At 40.4% G+C, this 18172-nt stretch overlaps 1 protein-coding gene across 1 annotated transcript in view; it reads left to right on the top strand.

The window, feature by feature from the left end:
* The first annotated feature begins 247 nt into the window (after window positions 1-247).
* NAA25 (N-alpha-acetyltransferase 25, NatB auxiliary subunit) overlaps window positions 248-18172 on the top strand; it is a 65617-nt gene continuing 47692 nt past the window's right edge. Inside the window, exons 1-4 of the mRNA XM_025267522.3 lie at window positions 248-401; window positions 9887-9972; window positions 10431-10569; window positions 14296-14414. Of these exons, the coding sequence (XP_025123307.3) occupies window positions 344-401; window positions 9887-9972; window positions 10431-10569; window positions 14296-14414 (402 nt within the window). The 5' untranslated portion in view covers window positions 248-343. The remainder of the gene's footprint in view (window positions 402-9886; window positions 9973-10430; window positions 10570-14295; window positions 14415-18172) is intronic.

The raw sequence follows: 18172 nt of genomic DNA, 5'->3' as shown, positions 1-18172 counted from the left end.
TTCCTCGACAGTGAATCAAAGACAAGTCTAACTGGTCCTTCAGCATAGAGGAGAAACAGGATGAGCAGGGGCAGCCGAGCCCTGTCTTTAACCAAGTTTCCCCCCCACCCCTCCCCTCACTTTTCACCAGCAAAAGGGAGGAAAAGGAGCCACTGAAGTGACACACCTGCGGGGCGGGGGGTCGGGGATGCGGTTTGGGTGTCTGTGTTTTTTCCGCGCCGGCGCGTTCTGTCACAACCCCGCGACCATCGCGATAGAAGAGCGAGATCGGCGCTGGCCCTTTAACAGCCCCTTCCCGGGGGCCTGCCCCGCGCGTGCGCACTGCGGTCCTGCGCTTGTCATCATGGCGACGCGGGGCCATGTGCAGGACCCTAACGACAGGCGCCTCCGACCCATTTACGGTGAGTGCCTGGGGCCAGTCTGGTCGCCAGCCGAATGCGCCGAGGGCTTCCGAAGCCGGGGCGAAGGTCCGGGAGGGGCGCTGAGGGGCCAGGAGCCGAGCCGGCGGGCACAGGGGGCGGGCCGCGCGGGCCTCTAGGCCGCAGCCACGGGCCTCGCGTAAGCGCCGGCCTGGCTTTCCCGAGCCCTGAGTTGGTAGCGGCGCGGCCAGGGCGGCCGCAGGTCTGCAGAGCCGGCCTGACAGGCAGGCCCTGTGAGACACTACTCTCGCCGGGACCTGCGCTACCCGCAGGCTGCGTTGTCTGTCCGCAGGTGGAAGCTGGCTCCGGCATGAGGGTGGGACACCCCTGCGTGAGGGAAAATTCCTACTAAAGACTTTTTACTTGTGGGAGCGGGGCCTAAAGTGTTGTCTGACTAACTGTGCTTGGCGCACAGGGAGAAACAGAGGGCCAGGGAGGGGAAGGGGCTGACGCAAGGTCAACCCATATCGAGTCAGGAGCAGGCCCGCATTTGAGGCTCCCAATACAGAGCCCTTTGGTGGAGGAACAGCTGCTCTGGGCACACGTGGGAAGCGGGGGCGGCGGGGCGGGGGGGTCTTGGGTTCAAAATAGCGGTGAAGCGAGTGCAGTAGCTGGTGTCCAGGGGCATGCAGGGAGGGCTCTTCCTTCTTGTAGCTTCTCTGGTTTTTCCTTTGCAGCCTGCCTTCCGCGTGCTAAGTGGATCCCCTTTCATAACGCTTACCTCAACCCTCAGGCTTTAAGATCTTGGTGGCATTCTGCTCTTCCAGTTGGGAAAAATCACGTATTCGAATAAGGGAGAAAAACCTCTTCAGTAATCGAGACGTTCTGTAATTGGACAGTGGTCCCGTTTGTATTTCCTTTCCCCTTAGATGCTTGTGTGGTCTTGGTCTAGTTCATAGTGAGGAAGGCTTCAAGGTCAGTGGTTTTTGCAAAAGGAGGCCTCGTGTTTATAGGGTAGATGTTACTTAAATGCAGGCTTCTCCGCAAGGCTGAGATGATTTAACTTTTTTGGATGGGGGTAACTTTATGTTTCTGGTACAACTGGTAGTGCTTTTTGTAATTTGTATGATGTTTTGCTCTCGAGTCTTATTTGATTCTAGCAACAGCTTTGTTGATAACAATAATAAAAATTTTTATTATTTAACAGCAATAATAATAATGTGGATAGTCTGCTAATTATGTCAGTCACTTTCCTTGCCCTTTTATATTTATTATTGTTTGATCTTCACATTTTCTTCTGGGGTGGGTGGTTTTTCCCAGTCCCCTTCTCCCTTCCTCTCTCCCTCTTCTTTCCACAGATGAGGAAACGGGGTGCTTTATTGATGTGTAATTTGTCTAAGGTCACTCACCTAACATGAAACTGGTATCTTATTTACCCTGTGGACTGTCCCAGACTTACTCTTTTAACCACTGTGTTAGAAATCACCTTAGTTTGTGCTGAAGGCACTGATTTGCCAAAGGTCTCAAAGGTGGAGAGTGGTAGATTTCCATTTTCCCAGGGCTGTAAAGTCCTGTGTCCTCCAGTATACATTTTAAAGGGCAGAGATGAAGTAGACAAGCGTGACTTGAGGGTAAGTACTGAATCCAGAGTTCACAATTGGTAGCTCATTACTGCTTTATAGCAGCTGCTTGCAGACTTTTTTTTTTTTAAAGATTGAATATTTTTAAGAATCATTGGATTTCTAAAAATTGTTCTCTAGGACCAAAGATAATGTCTTTGGTGCCCCATAAATTGCTTAGAATTAAGAATATTTTGAACTATCCATAGGAAAACTAGTCCCTTTAACATTATTAAACACCAGGCTATGTTAACCAGATATGTAGGTCATATTAAAACTGAAGCCAGAGTTATGTAGCTTTTCTTATAGTTACATGGGAAGAAGATTAGAAGATACTTTTTTTAGGAGTTCCAAGGCAATTAATATACACTGGCTGAATTAGGGAAAGAACTGCCCTTGACTTCAGCACTTCTGACTTCTGGACCTTGGGACAGCCTCTGCTTTTGTGTTTAAATACCTTAGTGTCCCTAAACCACTATTGTCCCTTGAATTTATCTCATTAGCTGAAACATGAACGAGCTAATGCTTGGTGGTGCTGACCCACTAGCCCAAAGTCAACAACACTCAGCATTGACTGAGTGCTTGTTTGTGTGCTAACCGTCCTGTTCGGGAGTAAGATTGTTGTGAGCATAGTAGTAAACTGAAGGCCAGAGATTAATTTGCTCAGGGTTGCAGCTAGTGAATTGTGGAGCTGGAATTTGAACGTGGCCATTCTCACTGGAGAGCTCAGCCCTTACTGAGTTTGGATTCTGCAGCCCCACTGCCTTTTGTGCAACATTATTTATATTACCAAGGTTTAGGATTTTACAGCTGTTAGAAACTTTGCCTATGACCTCAGCTTTTGCCGATGCTGTTGAGGGTAGAAGCGGACAGGGTGATTAATTGTGAAATTATGGTAGGTTGAAATTCTGTTTTTGATGTCTCTGTATGTAATAGCTAGTTGTTTAGTCGAATGTCTTTAGAGTGCTTCTCTTTACTCATAAATTGGTAAGTTTGGGTATTGCAGTTTTGGTTTTTGAAAACCATCTTGAGTTTCTCAGAATGCCTACTTTATTGTTTTCTCCTTTCACTAAAATTATTCTCTTGTACTTTGTGGTTCTGAACAGATTTTGTATTCCCATGTGACTTGGTGAGCTCCAGTGCTTTCTTCTACCATTATTATTTTAAAATGTTTTGTGTAGAGTTGGAAGTGATGGTCAGATATGGCACTTAATAAATTTTTATAGGATGCAGGAATTGTAAAATAAAAATAGAGAAGTTTCAAAGAAAAAATACCTCTGTAGTCTTTAGAATACACACATACTTGTATGGCATGAGATCCATTCTAATCTTTGTTACTGAGTTACGGTCTTTTTTTTTTTTTTGCATACTTATTTTTAAAATTGTATTGGGGTATAGTTGATTTCCAGTGTTGTGTTTGTTTCAGGTGTACAGCAGAGTGACTCGGTGACACGTGTATTCATGCTTTTTAGGCTTTTCTCATATAGGGTGTCACAGAGTTTTGAGTGGGGTCCCCGTGCTACACAGTAGTCCTTGTTGGCTGCTGACTTGCAGTCTTGCTCTAGCCTGAATCGTGTGTAACCTATTTCCTAGCTGTGTTTCCTGAATGATAATCACTTCTTTGGTGCTTTAGGATGTTTCCCTTCCATGTGTGGCCAGACTCCAGGTAATTATTTTGCTATAGTTCGTTATTAAAACTTCGCAAGTCTTCACATGATTGTTCTATATATTCTGAACCTTCTGTTGGGTGGTGTTAGCTCAGTGAGTCTTGTCCTGTTTCGCCCCAAGAGTGACAGGGTGTCTTGGTGAGTGAATATTATCTTTTCTTTCTGTAGAAAAGTCACTTGGCACAACCTGTAGTCTTCTGTTCTGAAATCTTGACCATTTAAAAAGCTCTTAGACTTTGAGATTCTAAAAACATTTTAAGCTTAGAAAGACATGTTAATGCACAGAAAAGTCCTAGAAGCATGCACAGAGTAGAGGGCTGTGTGTGCGTAGGGCAAGATTACAAGACTAATAATTCTTTTCCTGTTATACCTGTACTAATCACTTTTTTTTCACTATGACTATTATTTTTATTATTTAAAAATTAACTGAAAAAAGTCCAATTTGATCACAGGAAGCCATCACTAATCATTGGTTCCTTGAATATCCTGTTGTGGTCACTTTGTATGTATGTATCTCTTTCTCCCGCATTGTAAAAGGATAAGTCTGAATACCGTGTGGGAAGTAGGTTTAAAAGGAACAGATGCAGGATGGAAGGCCATCAGTTCGAAGGCATTATTTGTTTTTAAGTTCAGCTTCACCACCCCCCATCTTGCACGTTAGGTATTTAACAAAGGATTGTTGATTAAAAGAAGTTTCACCTACAATTTGTGTTCTTGGTAAAAGCAAGACTTCTGTTCTCAAGCATTTAGGATTTTTAAGCAAAGGACATTGTAATTTGAAAATGGAGCTGTCTTGTATTCGGTCTTTTTCTAAATTTGGAGCAATATCTTGACTAGTCTCCGAAGTCCTTGTAGGAAGTGAAAACAGTACAGGTTGTCAATTTCAGCTACTCTGGAAGGTTTAAAACCATTTGCAAGGACACCTAATTTAAAGGCTTTCCTTTTTATTTGTGAGACTGATCCCTTTTCTATTGTCAGTATTCGTAAGTATGATTGGACTTACGATTCTTAAGGATGTTGGTCCCAGGGCTTCTCTACAGGGCCAGTAGACAGTAGGCCTGTATGTGTCGGGGCCTACTGCCGTCTGTCTGCACCTGCAGGGAAGGGGAGCTTCTGTTGGCCGTATTACCCAGGAACGGAGCTAGCTCATTCGTTCAGTAGATTTTGATAGTCTTACCAGTGGTTTAACCCAGTGTTTCCCAGATTTCTATCATTCTTTTATCCAATCTGATGATTTTAGCTATATTATAATATCATCTGTACTATTAATTACTTAATATTTTTCTCTAAGTTGACTGTTAAATTTATTTAAAAATAATTTGTATTATTGGGCTTCCCTGGAGGTTCAGTGGTAAATCATCTGCCTGCCAGTTCTGGAGATGCAGGTTTAATCCCTGGGTCAGGAAGATCCACTGGAGGAGGTATTCTTGCTTGGGAAGTCCCGTGGGCAGAGGAGCCTGACAGACTACAGTCCATGGGGTTACAGAAGAATTGGACACGACTTAGTGACAGGGCTTCCCTGATAGCTCAGTTGGTAAAGAATGCGCCTGCAATTCAGGAAACCCGGGTTCGATTCCTGGGTTGGGAAGATCCCCTGGAGGAGGGAAAGACTACCCACTCCAGTATTCTGGCCTGAAGAATTCATGGACTGTATAGTCCGTGGTGTTGCAAAGAGTTAGACACGACTGAGTGACCTTCATTTCACTTCACTTAGTTACTGCTGCTGCTAAGTCACTTCAGTCATGTCCTACTCTGTGCGACCCCATAGACGGCAGCCCACCAGGCTCCCCCGTCCCTGGGATTCTCCAAGCAAGAACACTGGAGTGGGTTGCCATTTCCTTCTCCAATGCATAAAAGTGAAAAGTGAAAGGGAAGTCGCTCAGTCATGTCTGACTCTTAGTGACCCCATGGACTGCAGCCCACCAGGCTCCTCTGTCCATGGGATTTACCAGGCAAGAGTACTGGAGTGGGGTGCCATTGCCTTCTCCGCACTTAGTGACTAAACAACAACAAATCTTTATTGTTACTGTTAGGGGAAAATCTGTCACTTGCCCTGAGAAAGCAAACCATAAGAATAAGTACATACAATGAAAACAAAACAATGTTATTAAAGTCTTAAATTTTTTTTTGTTGAACCAGTGGCATGTAGGATCTTAGTTCCCTAACCAGGAATTGAACCTGTGCCCCCTGCAGTGCAAGCACAGAGTCTTGACCACTGGCCCGCCAGGGAAGTCCCTTGACTAGTTTCTGATAGTTGTGAAACTCTCAATCTGAGACCTGTTGCTTCTCTGTTTGAAAAAAATGCGGGGGGGCGGGGGGGAGGACATTAGCAAATTCTAAAGAAGTGACAGGGAAATGCTAAATTGAGTATCTCCTTAATATAAAGGAAATATTAGAAGTCAACTTTCTCACTGTGTTATCTAGTACTGCCTACAGAGATCACCTAAAAACAGTAGTTGGAGTGATAACTATGCTTTGAAAAACACTGCTTTAACTGACACATCATCTTACTTCCTATGCCTGATTTGTGGATGGCTGACTGGCTTACTCTCATTAAGTGAACCATACCAGTCCTCATGGTCAAGCCACAATTACCCTTGAGTAAGCTTTTAAAAAGACTTAAAAAAATAGACTTAGGATATCATTTTTCTTGGCCTTTTTTCACCAAATGCTACATAATTTATATTACAAAGTCAGTGATGTAAAATGGAAATAAACATTTCCCAAAGTCAGTGATATAAAATGGAAATAAACATTTCCCAAAGACTCAGCAACCAATTAATCAGTAGGCTTCCAGGAAGGGGGAGCCTGACAGCAGGCTGAATGTGGTGGGGTGTCTTAGTTAAAATTCTTTTGGGTTCAAGGAGCAGAAACCCTTTGACACAAGCTCAAGTAGAAGGAGGTTGTTTATAAACCCTTATGGGAGCCTAGGGCAGGAATGCAGTGTTCTGGAGCCTGATGGAAACTGGAAGGCTGTCAAGATCTGAAGCTTCTTTCTCAAACACTTGTCTCTGCTGCTCTTATCTGTTTGTGTCTATTCTCTTCTCTGCTAGGTTCTTCAAGCCTTTTTTTTTTTTTTAATGTGCTTATTCATCACTTATGCAGGGCCCAAATGCTGGCTGAAGATAAAGTAGGGAGAGGTTGTTTGCTTAATCAGCACTGCCCCCTATCTCCCCCCCCCACCCCCGCATCTATTTTTTTATAAAGGTAACTGACATTATTCTTTTATAAATGTTACATGAATGAAGAGCCAAGAGATTACTCCCTTTTTCACTCCCCATTAACCAATTTGCATCTCCCAAGGCTCCTTCCTGGAGAAGGAAATGGCAACCCATTTCAGTGTTCTTGCTTGGAGAATCCCAGGAACAGAGGAGCCTGGTAGGCTGCCGTCTGTGGGGTCGCACAGAGTCGGACACGACTGAAGTGACTTAGCAGCAAGGCTCCTTCCAGATGGAAATTCTGGACCTGCCCCAGATAATCTCAAACTGGAAATATTTATTGCCTTCCAAATGGAGTTCTACATAGCTTTCTGACTCTAGGTTTCAGCATTGCAGTTATAGATTACCAGGTTTACCCAGCTTGGGTCAAATGTCCACTCTATTGGGCTTCAGTTATGTGATCTAGACATGCTCATCTAACTCTACCCCTTCAGCAGAGTCTGTGGAAACCATTCCCAGGGAAGAGGGCAAGGGTACAGCATATTAATATATCAGAGCCTTGTCAATAACAGAGAGGAAAAGTTAAATATCCTTGTAGTCCTAACCTCTGGTCTGATCCGTTTACGGGGCGATCCTCAGAGCTGGGGTTTCACCAAAGATACCTATTCTTTGAGAAGGCTTCAAGATGTGGTCCATGAACCTGGAGTCTTACAGGATTGAGTCAGACATAACTTAGAACTCACTCTGCATGAGACCAACACCAGGTTATTAGAAAGAGAAGATATCATTTATTGAACTGAAACGTCTCTCAGATATTCTGTAAGGACAAATGGTGGCCTGTCGGCTGAACTAAGAATTTAAGAAAACTGGTATTAGGTATTCAAGCCAAGATTTTGTGTGCTTTTAAATTTCTGTGATTTCGCTCTACCTGAGTATTAAATCTTTGGTCTTTTTTAGATTGAGATTCCTCCAGAGTAAGTCTTCTTAATCATTGTACCTAGCATTATTGGTGCTTATTGGTATTAAGTGCATTGAAGAAAGACTAGAGATGAAACTCATGTGTTCATGTGGTTGTTTTTTAAAAGTTGTGGCAAAGTATTCACTGGAGAAAACTTGAAGCTGCCAGGTAAAATGATAGTGGGTTTCTGTTATTTGGCCTTGAGCCACCAGGGCCGAAGATGATTTTGAGTTGTCTTTGCCTCCTCTCTCCCTGTTGCTAACTTGGGACCTTGAGGAGCAAAGAGGGACCAGTTGTAGTAGATTATGAACTAGCTTGTGTTCAGCCATCTTTCTGTGTTCTGAATCAGCAGCTACCACCCTATTTCCCATTTATAACACTTCTTACTTTCCTTTTCTAGAAATGAATCTTTGCTTTTATTGGATAAATATTTTTCAAGTTAATCAGCTTTGTTTTTCTAGAGCGGTTTTTCCTATTCACCCACACACCCCGCTCTTCTCCGGGCAGTTTCCCGTGTTACTAACATTGCACTGGTGTGCGTTTGCTACAGTTGCTGAGCCAATGTAATGTGTTATTGTTAACTCCCTAGTTTACTAGTTTACATTAGAGTTCATTCTGTATGTTGCACATTCTGTGGGTTTTGACAAATGAATAATTGACACATACCGTCATTACAGCATCGTATAGTTTCACTGCTCTGAAAAATCCCTGCTCTCCGATTATTCATCCTTCCCTCGGCTCCTGGCATCCACCGACTGTTCCACTGTGCCTATAATTTTTGCTTTCTCAGGCTGTTACATGCTTGGAATCATATAGTATGTCACTTTGTCATACTGCCTTCATTCTCTTGGCAGTGTGCATTTAAGAGTCCTCTGTTTTTTTCCTTTGACTTGCTAGCTTATTTGTTTTTATCACTGAATAATATTTCATTGTATGGATGGATGTTCCACAGTTTTTTTAATCCATTTGCCTACCAAAGGACACTTTGGTTCCTTCCAATTTGTTGCAATTATGTACAAAGCTGCTGTAAACATTTATGTGCGGATTTTTGTGTGAAAGTAAGTGTTCATCTCCTTTGGGTAGATAACAAGGAGCTGGATCATATGGTTCGAGTATGTTTAGTTTTTTAAGAAACAGCCTGTCTTCCAAGGTGGCAGTGCCATTTTTGCGTTCCCACCGACAGTGAATAAGAGTTGCTTTTGTTCCCTGTCCTCACCAGCATTTGGTCCATAGATTAATTTGAGTTGTTCGCGTTTTGTCTGTTCCCATGCTGATTTGGGACCTCGATGAGCCAAGAGGGACCTGGTGGTAGTAGTAGTAGGCTGTAGCCTGGTCAGCGTTTAGTCATCTTCCTGTATATAGAATTAACATCTACCACTGTTGCCCATTTAACACACTTCTCATTTTCTTTTAGATCCTCTCATTTGGAAATTAATCTTTGGTTTTATTCTACTTTTGAATAATAATTGATTGCTTTTCTTCCTTAACAAAATTTTATAGCAAGTCTCCATATTCCTTGAGTTTGGGAATGGATGCATAGGTTAGGGAACTTAGAAGGCAATTTTTCTTCAAAGTCAGTGCTAGTTTCTGTTTCAACTAACGTATATGAAAGAACTGTTTTTCCTACCTTGTCTACTCCTAATATTGTTGGATTTAATTTGCCACCCCTGTTACTGTCTCTCTTTTTTTCCCCCAGCAAATTATTCTTAACTCTGTGGCATAATAAGTACACAGTACACATTTTATTGAGGGAACGTGGTCCATTTGGTAGATTTGAAGTTTGAGTATAATAAACTGTTTTCTTAGATATTTTAATTTTTGTGTGACTAAATCCATTTGTTTGGCATAGGTAAAAATATTAGTGTTATCTGTCATCTAAATACATTTGGTCTTGAGTCTTCATTAAGGACTAGTATAACTGGATTATATTGCTTTTGGATGAGAAATGACTGTAACAAAATATAAGATTGGGTTCTGGACCATCCTGGCTGTTTAGAGTTCATATCACTCCGTGACATTTTTAAATACCAAATTAGGACACTTTTTGAAATATCTGATACTAGCCTATGCATTTTTCATATTTGTTGTTGAAGGAATATAATGACCCTAACTTCTGTTTTCATAGATTATCTTGATAATGGTAATAATAAAATGGCAATTCAGCAAGCAGATAAGTTGTTGAAAAAGCATAAAGATCTTCATTGTGCTAAGGTACGTTCATTTGCCTTCGAGTTACTTATATTGGTGGGTTATATATTGTAATCTTTAAAGGGAAAGGTCTTTAAAGGGAAAGGTGTTTCATTAATCTCTTTAGTGCCTGTGTTTTTCAGAGTATTTCTTAGGCCATATATTTTCCTGATCCCTTAAATGCCATAAATAGTATTTAATTAAAAGCTCACTGCTGTTTTCTTTGGACATGACTCCTCTAATTTAATTATTCTGTTTTCACAGGGTCCCTTTAAGGGGTGTTGTACGTTTTTTTTGTTTTGCTTTGTGCATTCTTAATATGACTGAAATAGGAAAGAATCTTTATTTGCTGATATTTTTAGTAAAATAGTTGATTTGCAACCTAGGCGTATCTTATAATTTACCTTGTGCTTTCAAATTGCCTTTCTTTGGTTCACATTTCCTTTTCTGTCCTTTAAAAGCAGTTTTGTCTTTTCTCTCAGGTGTTAAAGGCAATTGGTTTACAGAGAACTGGAAAGCAAGAGGAAGCTTTCATCTTGGCACAGGAGGTGGCCGCTCTTGAACCCACAGATGACAACTCGCTGCAGGCACTGACTATTCTTTACCGGGAGATGCACCGACGTACGTTTCTTTCTTTCCACTGTTTTTAAAACTGTGCTTAATTTTTTGGATATTTCTGGTTGACTTCTATATTTGTCTAATTTATTTACCACTTGTGATTTGATGGATGACAGCAAGTAAACTGATGCATTGATCATGGCCTGCAAAGGCTGTGGACAGAGTGGCTATTTTGCACATATTAGGATCCTTGAATTGGAATGAAGATTTGAATTTCATTTATGACATTTTTATTTGCTAAATGAAAGAGTTGCTTTTTCCCCACTTTAAAAAAATATGTATTTTTGGCTGTGCTGGGTCTCTGTTGCTGCTTCGGTGGTTCTTCTCCAGTTGGGGTGAGCGGGGACTGCTCTCTGGTGCAGTGCGCAGGCTTCTCGTTGTGGTGGCTTCTCGTGTTGCAGAGCACGGGCTTCAGTACTGCAGCTCCTGGGCTCTAGAGCACAGGCTCGAGCATGTGGCATGTGGGCTTAGTTGTTTTGAGGCATGTGGGGTCTTCCCGGATTAGGGATCAAACCTGGGTCTCCTTATTGGCAGCTGGATTCTTTACCACTGAGCCACCAGGGAAGCCCCTTTTCCCACTTTTTATTATGGAAAATTTCAAACATAGAAACAGAATAACATAATAAACCCCACTGTGCCCATTACTCACCTTCAGCAATTAGTGACACATGGTCAACTTTAATCTATACCCCTCTGCCTGCCAGATTATTTCTGACGATATCCTAGGTAGCGTACAGTTTCATCTGTAGATAAAGTTTTTCCTTGTTGATTTCTTAAATGTTTTGTTATGAGATACATATCTTTAATAATACATGTTATAGAACAGTATGTTTTATGTAACACACTAGAACATTTGATGTGAGGTAAATGAACATTCATAAACCTACCACCCAGCTTAAGGAATGCGAGCATTATTAGTACAGGCATACCTTGGATATATCATGGGTTTGGTTTCACATTAGAGTGAATATTGCAATAAAGTGAGTCACATGAATTTTTTCCCCAGTTCTCTCAACCTTTATGGAATTAAAGAGAGTTAGAGTCTTCTTCTGGGTTAGGCTTTGGCTTAAAGGAATATCGTGGCTAGTTTGATTGTCTACCCAGATCACTAAAACCATGTCAGCAATAAGGCTGTTTGACTTTCTTATCATTTATATGTTCACTGGAATAATACTTTTTTTTAGGGGAGGGCTGTACCTCTTGGCTTGTGGGATCTGATTCCCCATCCAGGGAATTCCCTGGAGTAGTACTTTTAATTTCCTTCAAGAACTTTTCCTGTGCATTTACAACTTGGCTAACTGGCACAGGAGGCCTTCCTTTCAGCCTGTCTTGGCTTTCTACATGCCTTTCTCACTAAGCTTAGTCATTTCTAGCTTTTGATTTAAAGTGCCAGTCATGTGACTCTTCCTTTCACTAGAGGCTGTTGTAGGGTTATTAACTGGCCTCATTTCAATATTGTGTCTCAAAGAATAGGGAGGCCTGAGGAGAGGGAGATAGACAGGAACAGCTAGATAATGGAGCAGTCAGAACACAACAAACATTTGTTGATTGTTCAAGGTCTTATATGGGTATGATTTGTGGTGCTCTCAAACAATTCCAGTAGTAACTTCAAAGACCACTGGTTGAACTTGCCTAGTTGTCCAGTGGTTAAGAATCTGTCTGCCAATGCATGGGTCGCAAGTTTGATCCTTGGTTTGGGAAGATTCCACATGTTGCAGGCAACTAAGCTTGTGTGCCTTAGAGCTGGTGCTTTGCAGTTGGAGAAGCCACCACAATGAGGAGCCCATGAACTGCAACTAGAGAGTAGCTTTCAGTCCCCACTACTAAAGAAAGCCCATGATCAGCAACAAAGACCCAGCACAGCCAAATAAATTAATAGACTAAAAAAAAATCACTGGTCATAAATCACTATAACTTTATAATAATGAAAAAGTTTGAAATATTGTAAGAATTACCAAAAAGGTAACACAGTGACACAAAGGGAGCAAATGCTGTTGGAAAAATTATAGATTTGTTTAGACACAGGGTTGCCGCAAAATCCTCAATGTGTAAAACACACAGTATCTGCAAATCACAGTAAAGGGAAGTGCAATAAAAAAATGAGGCATGCCTGCGATTAGAGGACTTCCTGTCTGTCCTTTGTCAATCTCATTTCCCCTTTAACTTTGTAAGAGGGATTTGCTATCCTGAATATTTTTTTAAATTCTCTTGCTTTTCTTTAAAAATATTTTCACATTTGTTTTTCTAAGCAATACATTGCTAGTTTTGCTTATTCTTGGACTTAATGTAAATGGCCTCATACTGTACATCTTCTGTAACTTGTACTTTTCACCTAATATCCAAGTGCTTGTAGTTAATTCACGCTCTCTGCCACAAAATACTTTTTTGGGTGAGTACACTAGAATCTAGGAATGGAGGTGTTAGGTCATAGGGTGTAGGTTCAGCTTAAAGATAAACATGATGTCAGCTTGCTTCTAAATTTACCCTCCCACTAGCAGTGTATAAGAGATCTAGTTGCTTCACATCTTTGTCATTGGTGTTCTTAGACTTAAAAATTTTTTGCCATCAAACCATCATGTTGTGCTCCTAAAAATATACAGTTTTTGTCAATTATTTCTCAGTAAAACTGGAAAAAGACAATTTTTTTGCCAACCTAGCAGGCAGAAAATGTTATTTTATAGTTTAGTTTTGTTTTTCATTCTTATAAAAGATTAAAACTTAAGAATTGAGGTATATCTGATTATTTAGGGATTATGTCAGTTTAGTGCTATGGATTCTCTCCTAGCGTTAAAAAAAAAAAAAATTATCCTACAAGTATTGGTTGAAAGTTTTTCTATGACAAGTAGTGTACTAGAATCATAAAGGAAAGGTATTCTTTCTGCTCTCATGTTACTCATAGTCTATAAGGAAAAATAGATAGATAGTATATTGCATTATATATTAATACATTGTATAAGAAAGTTATTTAAAAGATTTAAAAGTGGCAGAAGGAAGCAGTGATCAAACTGAGGTGGAGGAGCAGAGATGGTGTCAGAAAGGGATTACATTTGAACTTGCATAGTTTCTGGCAGCGTGCATGGATGTGCGTGTGCTACTTCTTCTCTGACTCTTTATGACCGCATCAGCTATAGCCCCTCAGGCTCCTCTGTCCATGGAATTTTCCAGGCAACAGTACTGGAGCAGGTTGCCAATTGCTTCTCCAGAGGATCTTCCCTACCCAGGGATCAAACACACATCTCCTGCCTTGGCAAGTGGATTCTTTACTGCTGTGCCCCCTGGGAAGCCCTGTTCCTGGCAAGAGGGGATTACATTTGAACTGGGTCTTAAGTGATGTTCTCTCAGTAGAAAAGAGAGGAAAGGGGAATCCAGGCAGGGGAAACAATGTGAATTCATGGAGATACGATACAGCTCAGGGAATCTCGTAGAACTACAGATATTTTGATGTAGCTGGAGCATAAAGTGTCAGGCGGAAGGAATTTGGAAGAAGACAGAAAGGCTAGATAGATCCTGGAGAGTCTTATATGTTGTAAATGTCATTGGGGGGCTGACCTAGTCCATTCTTTATTGAAAACACCTGAGCAAGGGAAGAATGATGATCAGGTGAGGCAAAGCAGATATTTCTTCTTCTTTAATGATAGGAGACATCTGTTTCCTCCAAATAGGAAAAAAAAATTGCTGCTAAGATTTGTTACACATCAGTAATTAAAATCCTGTTTCTCTTCATCTTAGCGGAGTTAGTCACAAAACTTTATGAGGCAGCTGTGAAGAAGGTTCCCAATAGTGAGGAATATCACTCTCACCTCTTCATGGCCTATGCCAGAGTGGGCGAATACAAGAAAATGCAACAGGTAACTTGATACCCAAACCTCCTGGGCTGTGGGATTTTCACTGAAAGCCTTTTACTGTGGTTTAACTGCACTTGTGTGTGTGTGTGTCTGCACATGTATGCTTGCGTACATGTATAGGAGTCAATCTCTGTATTTGTGCGTGTGGATCAACCAGATATTTGTGTGTGTGTTTTAAAGATGAACCAACTATTCAGATTCTTTAACTGATTTATTTGGGAAATGTGATTGTTCTTTTGTGGCCTAATGTATGTTTTTTTTGGTTCTAGTAAGAACAATCTAAAGGACAACCTTTAGATTGTCCCACTGCATCAGATCGCTGGTATATTTTCAGAAAATGGGCAGAAATCTCAGAGCAATAACTGAACAGACTAGAAAAATTAGCTTTAAAAGTTTACATCTATTTTGTAAATTCAACTGTGTATATAGCCTGCTAAGATTTTTAAATCCACAGGCAGGGTAAAAAATCCATGTTGCTTGGGATGCGTTTTTTCCCCCCCTGGATGTAGCTTCTCCTTCTCTGCTAGTTAGCACATTTTTCGTGTTCCTTGTATACCTGTGAAGGTGCCTCATTTGGATATGTTGGGGCTGATACGTGAGTAAAACTGGCATCCCAGAGAAATGAAATTTGCCCAGTTAAGCTCATAAAGGTTTATGATGTCAAGCTAGAATTTTTTAAAGAAATGCTTTGTGGATATAATATGTTTTGAAGGCAGATATTTCCTACTTGGGTTTTTATTTGGTCTTATTTACTTGAAATATCAGGCTTCCCAAGTGGCTCAGTGGTAAAGAACCTGCCTGCCAATGCAGGATCTCCTGCAGGAGATGCTGGTTTGATCCCTGGTCAGGAAGATCCTCTGGGGAAGGAAATGGCAACCCACTTCAGTATTCTTGCCTGGAGAATCCCATGGACAGAGGAGCCTGGTGGGCTACAGTCCATGGGGTTGCAAAAGAGCTGGACACAACCCGAGCAACTAACACTTTCACTTGAAGTATCAAACTGTAACACTAGATAAACAGGGAAGGTGGAAGATACTGTATTAAGATAAATCCTTTAAATATCAGTCTTTGTATTCACCTTGGCAAGTTTTTAAACTGGAAGAATTTTGGGGGTCCCAAATATAATTCTTTGAAGAAATTTTATCATTTTTATTTATTGTTGGAATATATTCTCAGGAAAAGTATTCAGAAATTATAATTTTTTTCTGTTGTAAAATGGGTGTATTTTTAAAATTGGTAACACTAACATATACATGTAAATCTTAGTATCATTTTTACTTCTAGGAATATGTTTTAAGTAAAGCATATTAAATATACATTAATATGGACGCAGATAAAGAAATTACAGTTCACCTATATGGTAGAAAAACTGCAACACCTCATTCTCACTCCCTGCACCCATGCGTGGTACTATGTGTCTTTATTTGTTCACATAGAAAGATAACCCAGTAGTGATTGAAGAGAGCAGGTTGTAAAATGGCCTTCTCCCACTCCTCTCCCATCCACCTCTCCTTAATAAAAGATATTATTAGATGTATGTACTGAAATATTGCCAGGGTGTAGGGCTGTGGATACTTTCCAACTTACTTTCTGTTCTTTGTTTTTTTAAAAAGCTTTTGTTAATTTTATGATCCCACAAAATACATTTTTGAAATATATATTTTATAAAATATAAACACATAAAATAAAAAGTAGAAGTTCATGCAATGGCAATATTAAGGTAAATTTTGAGAAAAGGAAAAAATAATCTGCCACTTGATCAGCTTTTATTTGTGTACGGTTTAACTTGTTGCCAGAGATATGTATAATTTTTCAGCTTGCTTTTTGGAGATTGTTGCTTTGACTTGGCTTAGTAGTTACAGCTTCTCAATGTTTTAACCATAGCTTGCTTTTGCATTGTCTTAGTCTAATGTATTGGAAGAATGGAGTCCTTTAGTGTTAAATGTCTTAGAATGGAGTTTCTTAGTTCTTATTCTACCTTTGTTGCTGCTCAAGGTAATCACAGTTCTCAGCTCGTATGTATGCTTATTTTGAAATGGTATGTCCATCTGGGGTAATAGGTATTTTATAAATTACATGCTATGTTTCTTAAAAGTAAGCGTTTTTGTTCACTACTGAATCCATAGTTCCTAGAATAACATATGCTAAATATTTGGTAAATAATGAGCGATTTGCATAAATTGGTTTAGGTAAGAGGGAGGGAAGCCAGGGAATCAGAAAGTTTAAGGATTTCTGCCCCACAGATATCTCCAGCAGGTAATATTTAAAGCCACCTTAATGAAGAGTTGCTAGTTATTCATATGATAGATGACTAGACTTTCCTTTTTCTGTTAGTGACATTCCTGTTCTCTGAGTCACCAATTTGTGGCCGCGTTTTTCCACCTTCTCTGTGGTTGGAAATTCTCTGTAGCAACAGAATGCTAGCACCTCTAAGACAGTAGGGTATAGGCATGAAATTTTTCTTTTGTTAGAAATTCATATTAATATTCCTTTTTATTTCTGTATGTCATTATAAAATGTTTTCCTTACCCAAATTATCGAAAAAAAAATTTTTTTTAATGCTTTCTACTTCATTTCTCCAGTTTGGTATTAGAAACAGGGACCTCAAGCCATCCTGGACTCTCCTCCTTATCCTCTATGTCCGTTTCGTCTCCAAAGTTTTTTTTTTTTTTTTAGTTTTTTATTGACATATAGTTAGTTGCTTTGCAATATTGTGTCAGTGTCTACTGTTTGAATCAGCCACACATACACATATATCCCCTCCCTTTTGGTGTTTCACCATCTAGATCATCTTGATTTTGCCTCCAAGGTGTTTTTGAGGTTTCTCTCTCTCTCTGTTTTTTGTTTTGTTTTGTTTTGTTTTTTGGCCACAGGGCTTGTAGGATCTTATTTCCCGACCAGGGATCATCCCATCCCCCAGCAGAAAGAGCGTAGAGTCCTGACCACTGGGCAGCCAGAGAATTCCCTGTTTCATATACCGATTCTTGGTTTAGTTCTTCATTGCCTCCCCTGTTCTTTCTCCCTATTTTCTTTCTTCACAGTACTGCTAAAACACTCTTTTTGGAAGAGTATAGATTTATACAATGTCACAGTGTTACTCTATATAGCTTCCTTTTTGAATGCCGTAATAACAAAGGTACCTCTGTCTACCTCTTGGCCCTTTTCCCTTCTACTGCTCTTAATTTTTTGCTTCTGCTAGATGTCCTACTTGTTCTTGTCAGCGTGTCTTTTCTTTAATGTTTTTGTTTAGTTATATTCATTTTGCTTCTACAAAGAAATTGATTCACTCACTTATCAATTCACTCCAAATGATTATATGTATTTTTACCCCCACATCTTTGCTTTTAGACATTGTGTTTGACCTTCAAGTTCCATCTGAAAGACTGCTACTTTGAAGAAGGCTCTTCTCTGCTTTTCCTTAAAAAAATAAAAAGGAATAAACAAACTTATTAACCTTGCTTCCCTTGGAAACACCCTGTTGTCGTTTAGTCACCAAGTCATGTCCAACTCTTACAAAATCCCATGGACTGTAGCCTGCCAGGCTCCTCTGTCCATGGGATTTCCCAGAAAAGACTACTGGAGTGGGGTGCCATTTCTTCCTCCAAGGGATCTTCCTGACCCAGGGGCGAAGTCTCCTGCGTCTCCTGCATAGCAGGCGAATTCTTCTACTGCTCAACCACCTGGCAAACCCCTGGAAACACCCTAGCATGGTGTTTCTGTATAGGATATTTTTTTGTTTGTGATTGTTTTTTTCGGTGGCT

Source organism: Bubalus bubalis, chromosome 17, assembly GCF_019923935.1.
Source record: "Bubalus bubalis isolate 160015118507 breed Murrah chromosome 17, NDDB_SH_1, whole genome shotgun sequence".
Taxonomy (NCBI): domain Eukaryota; kingdom Metazoa; phylum Chordata; class Mammalia; order Artiodactyla; family Bovidae; genus Bubalus; species Bubalus bubalis.
The sequence above is the reverse complement of the archived record's forward strand: the minus strand, read 5'-3'. Positions and strand labels throughout refer to the sequence as shown.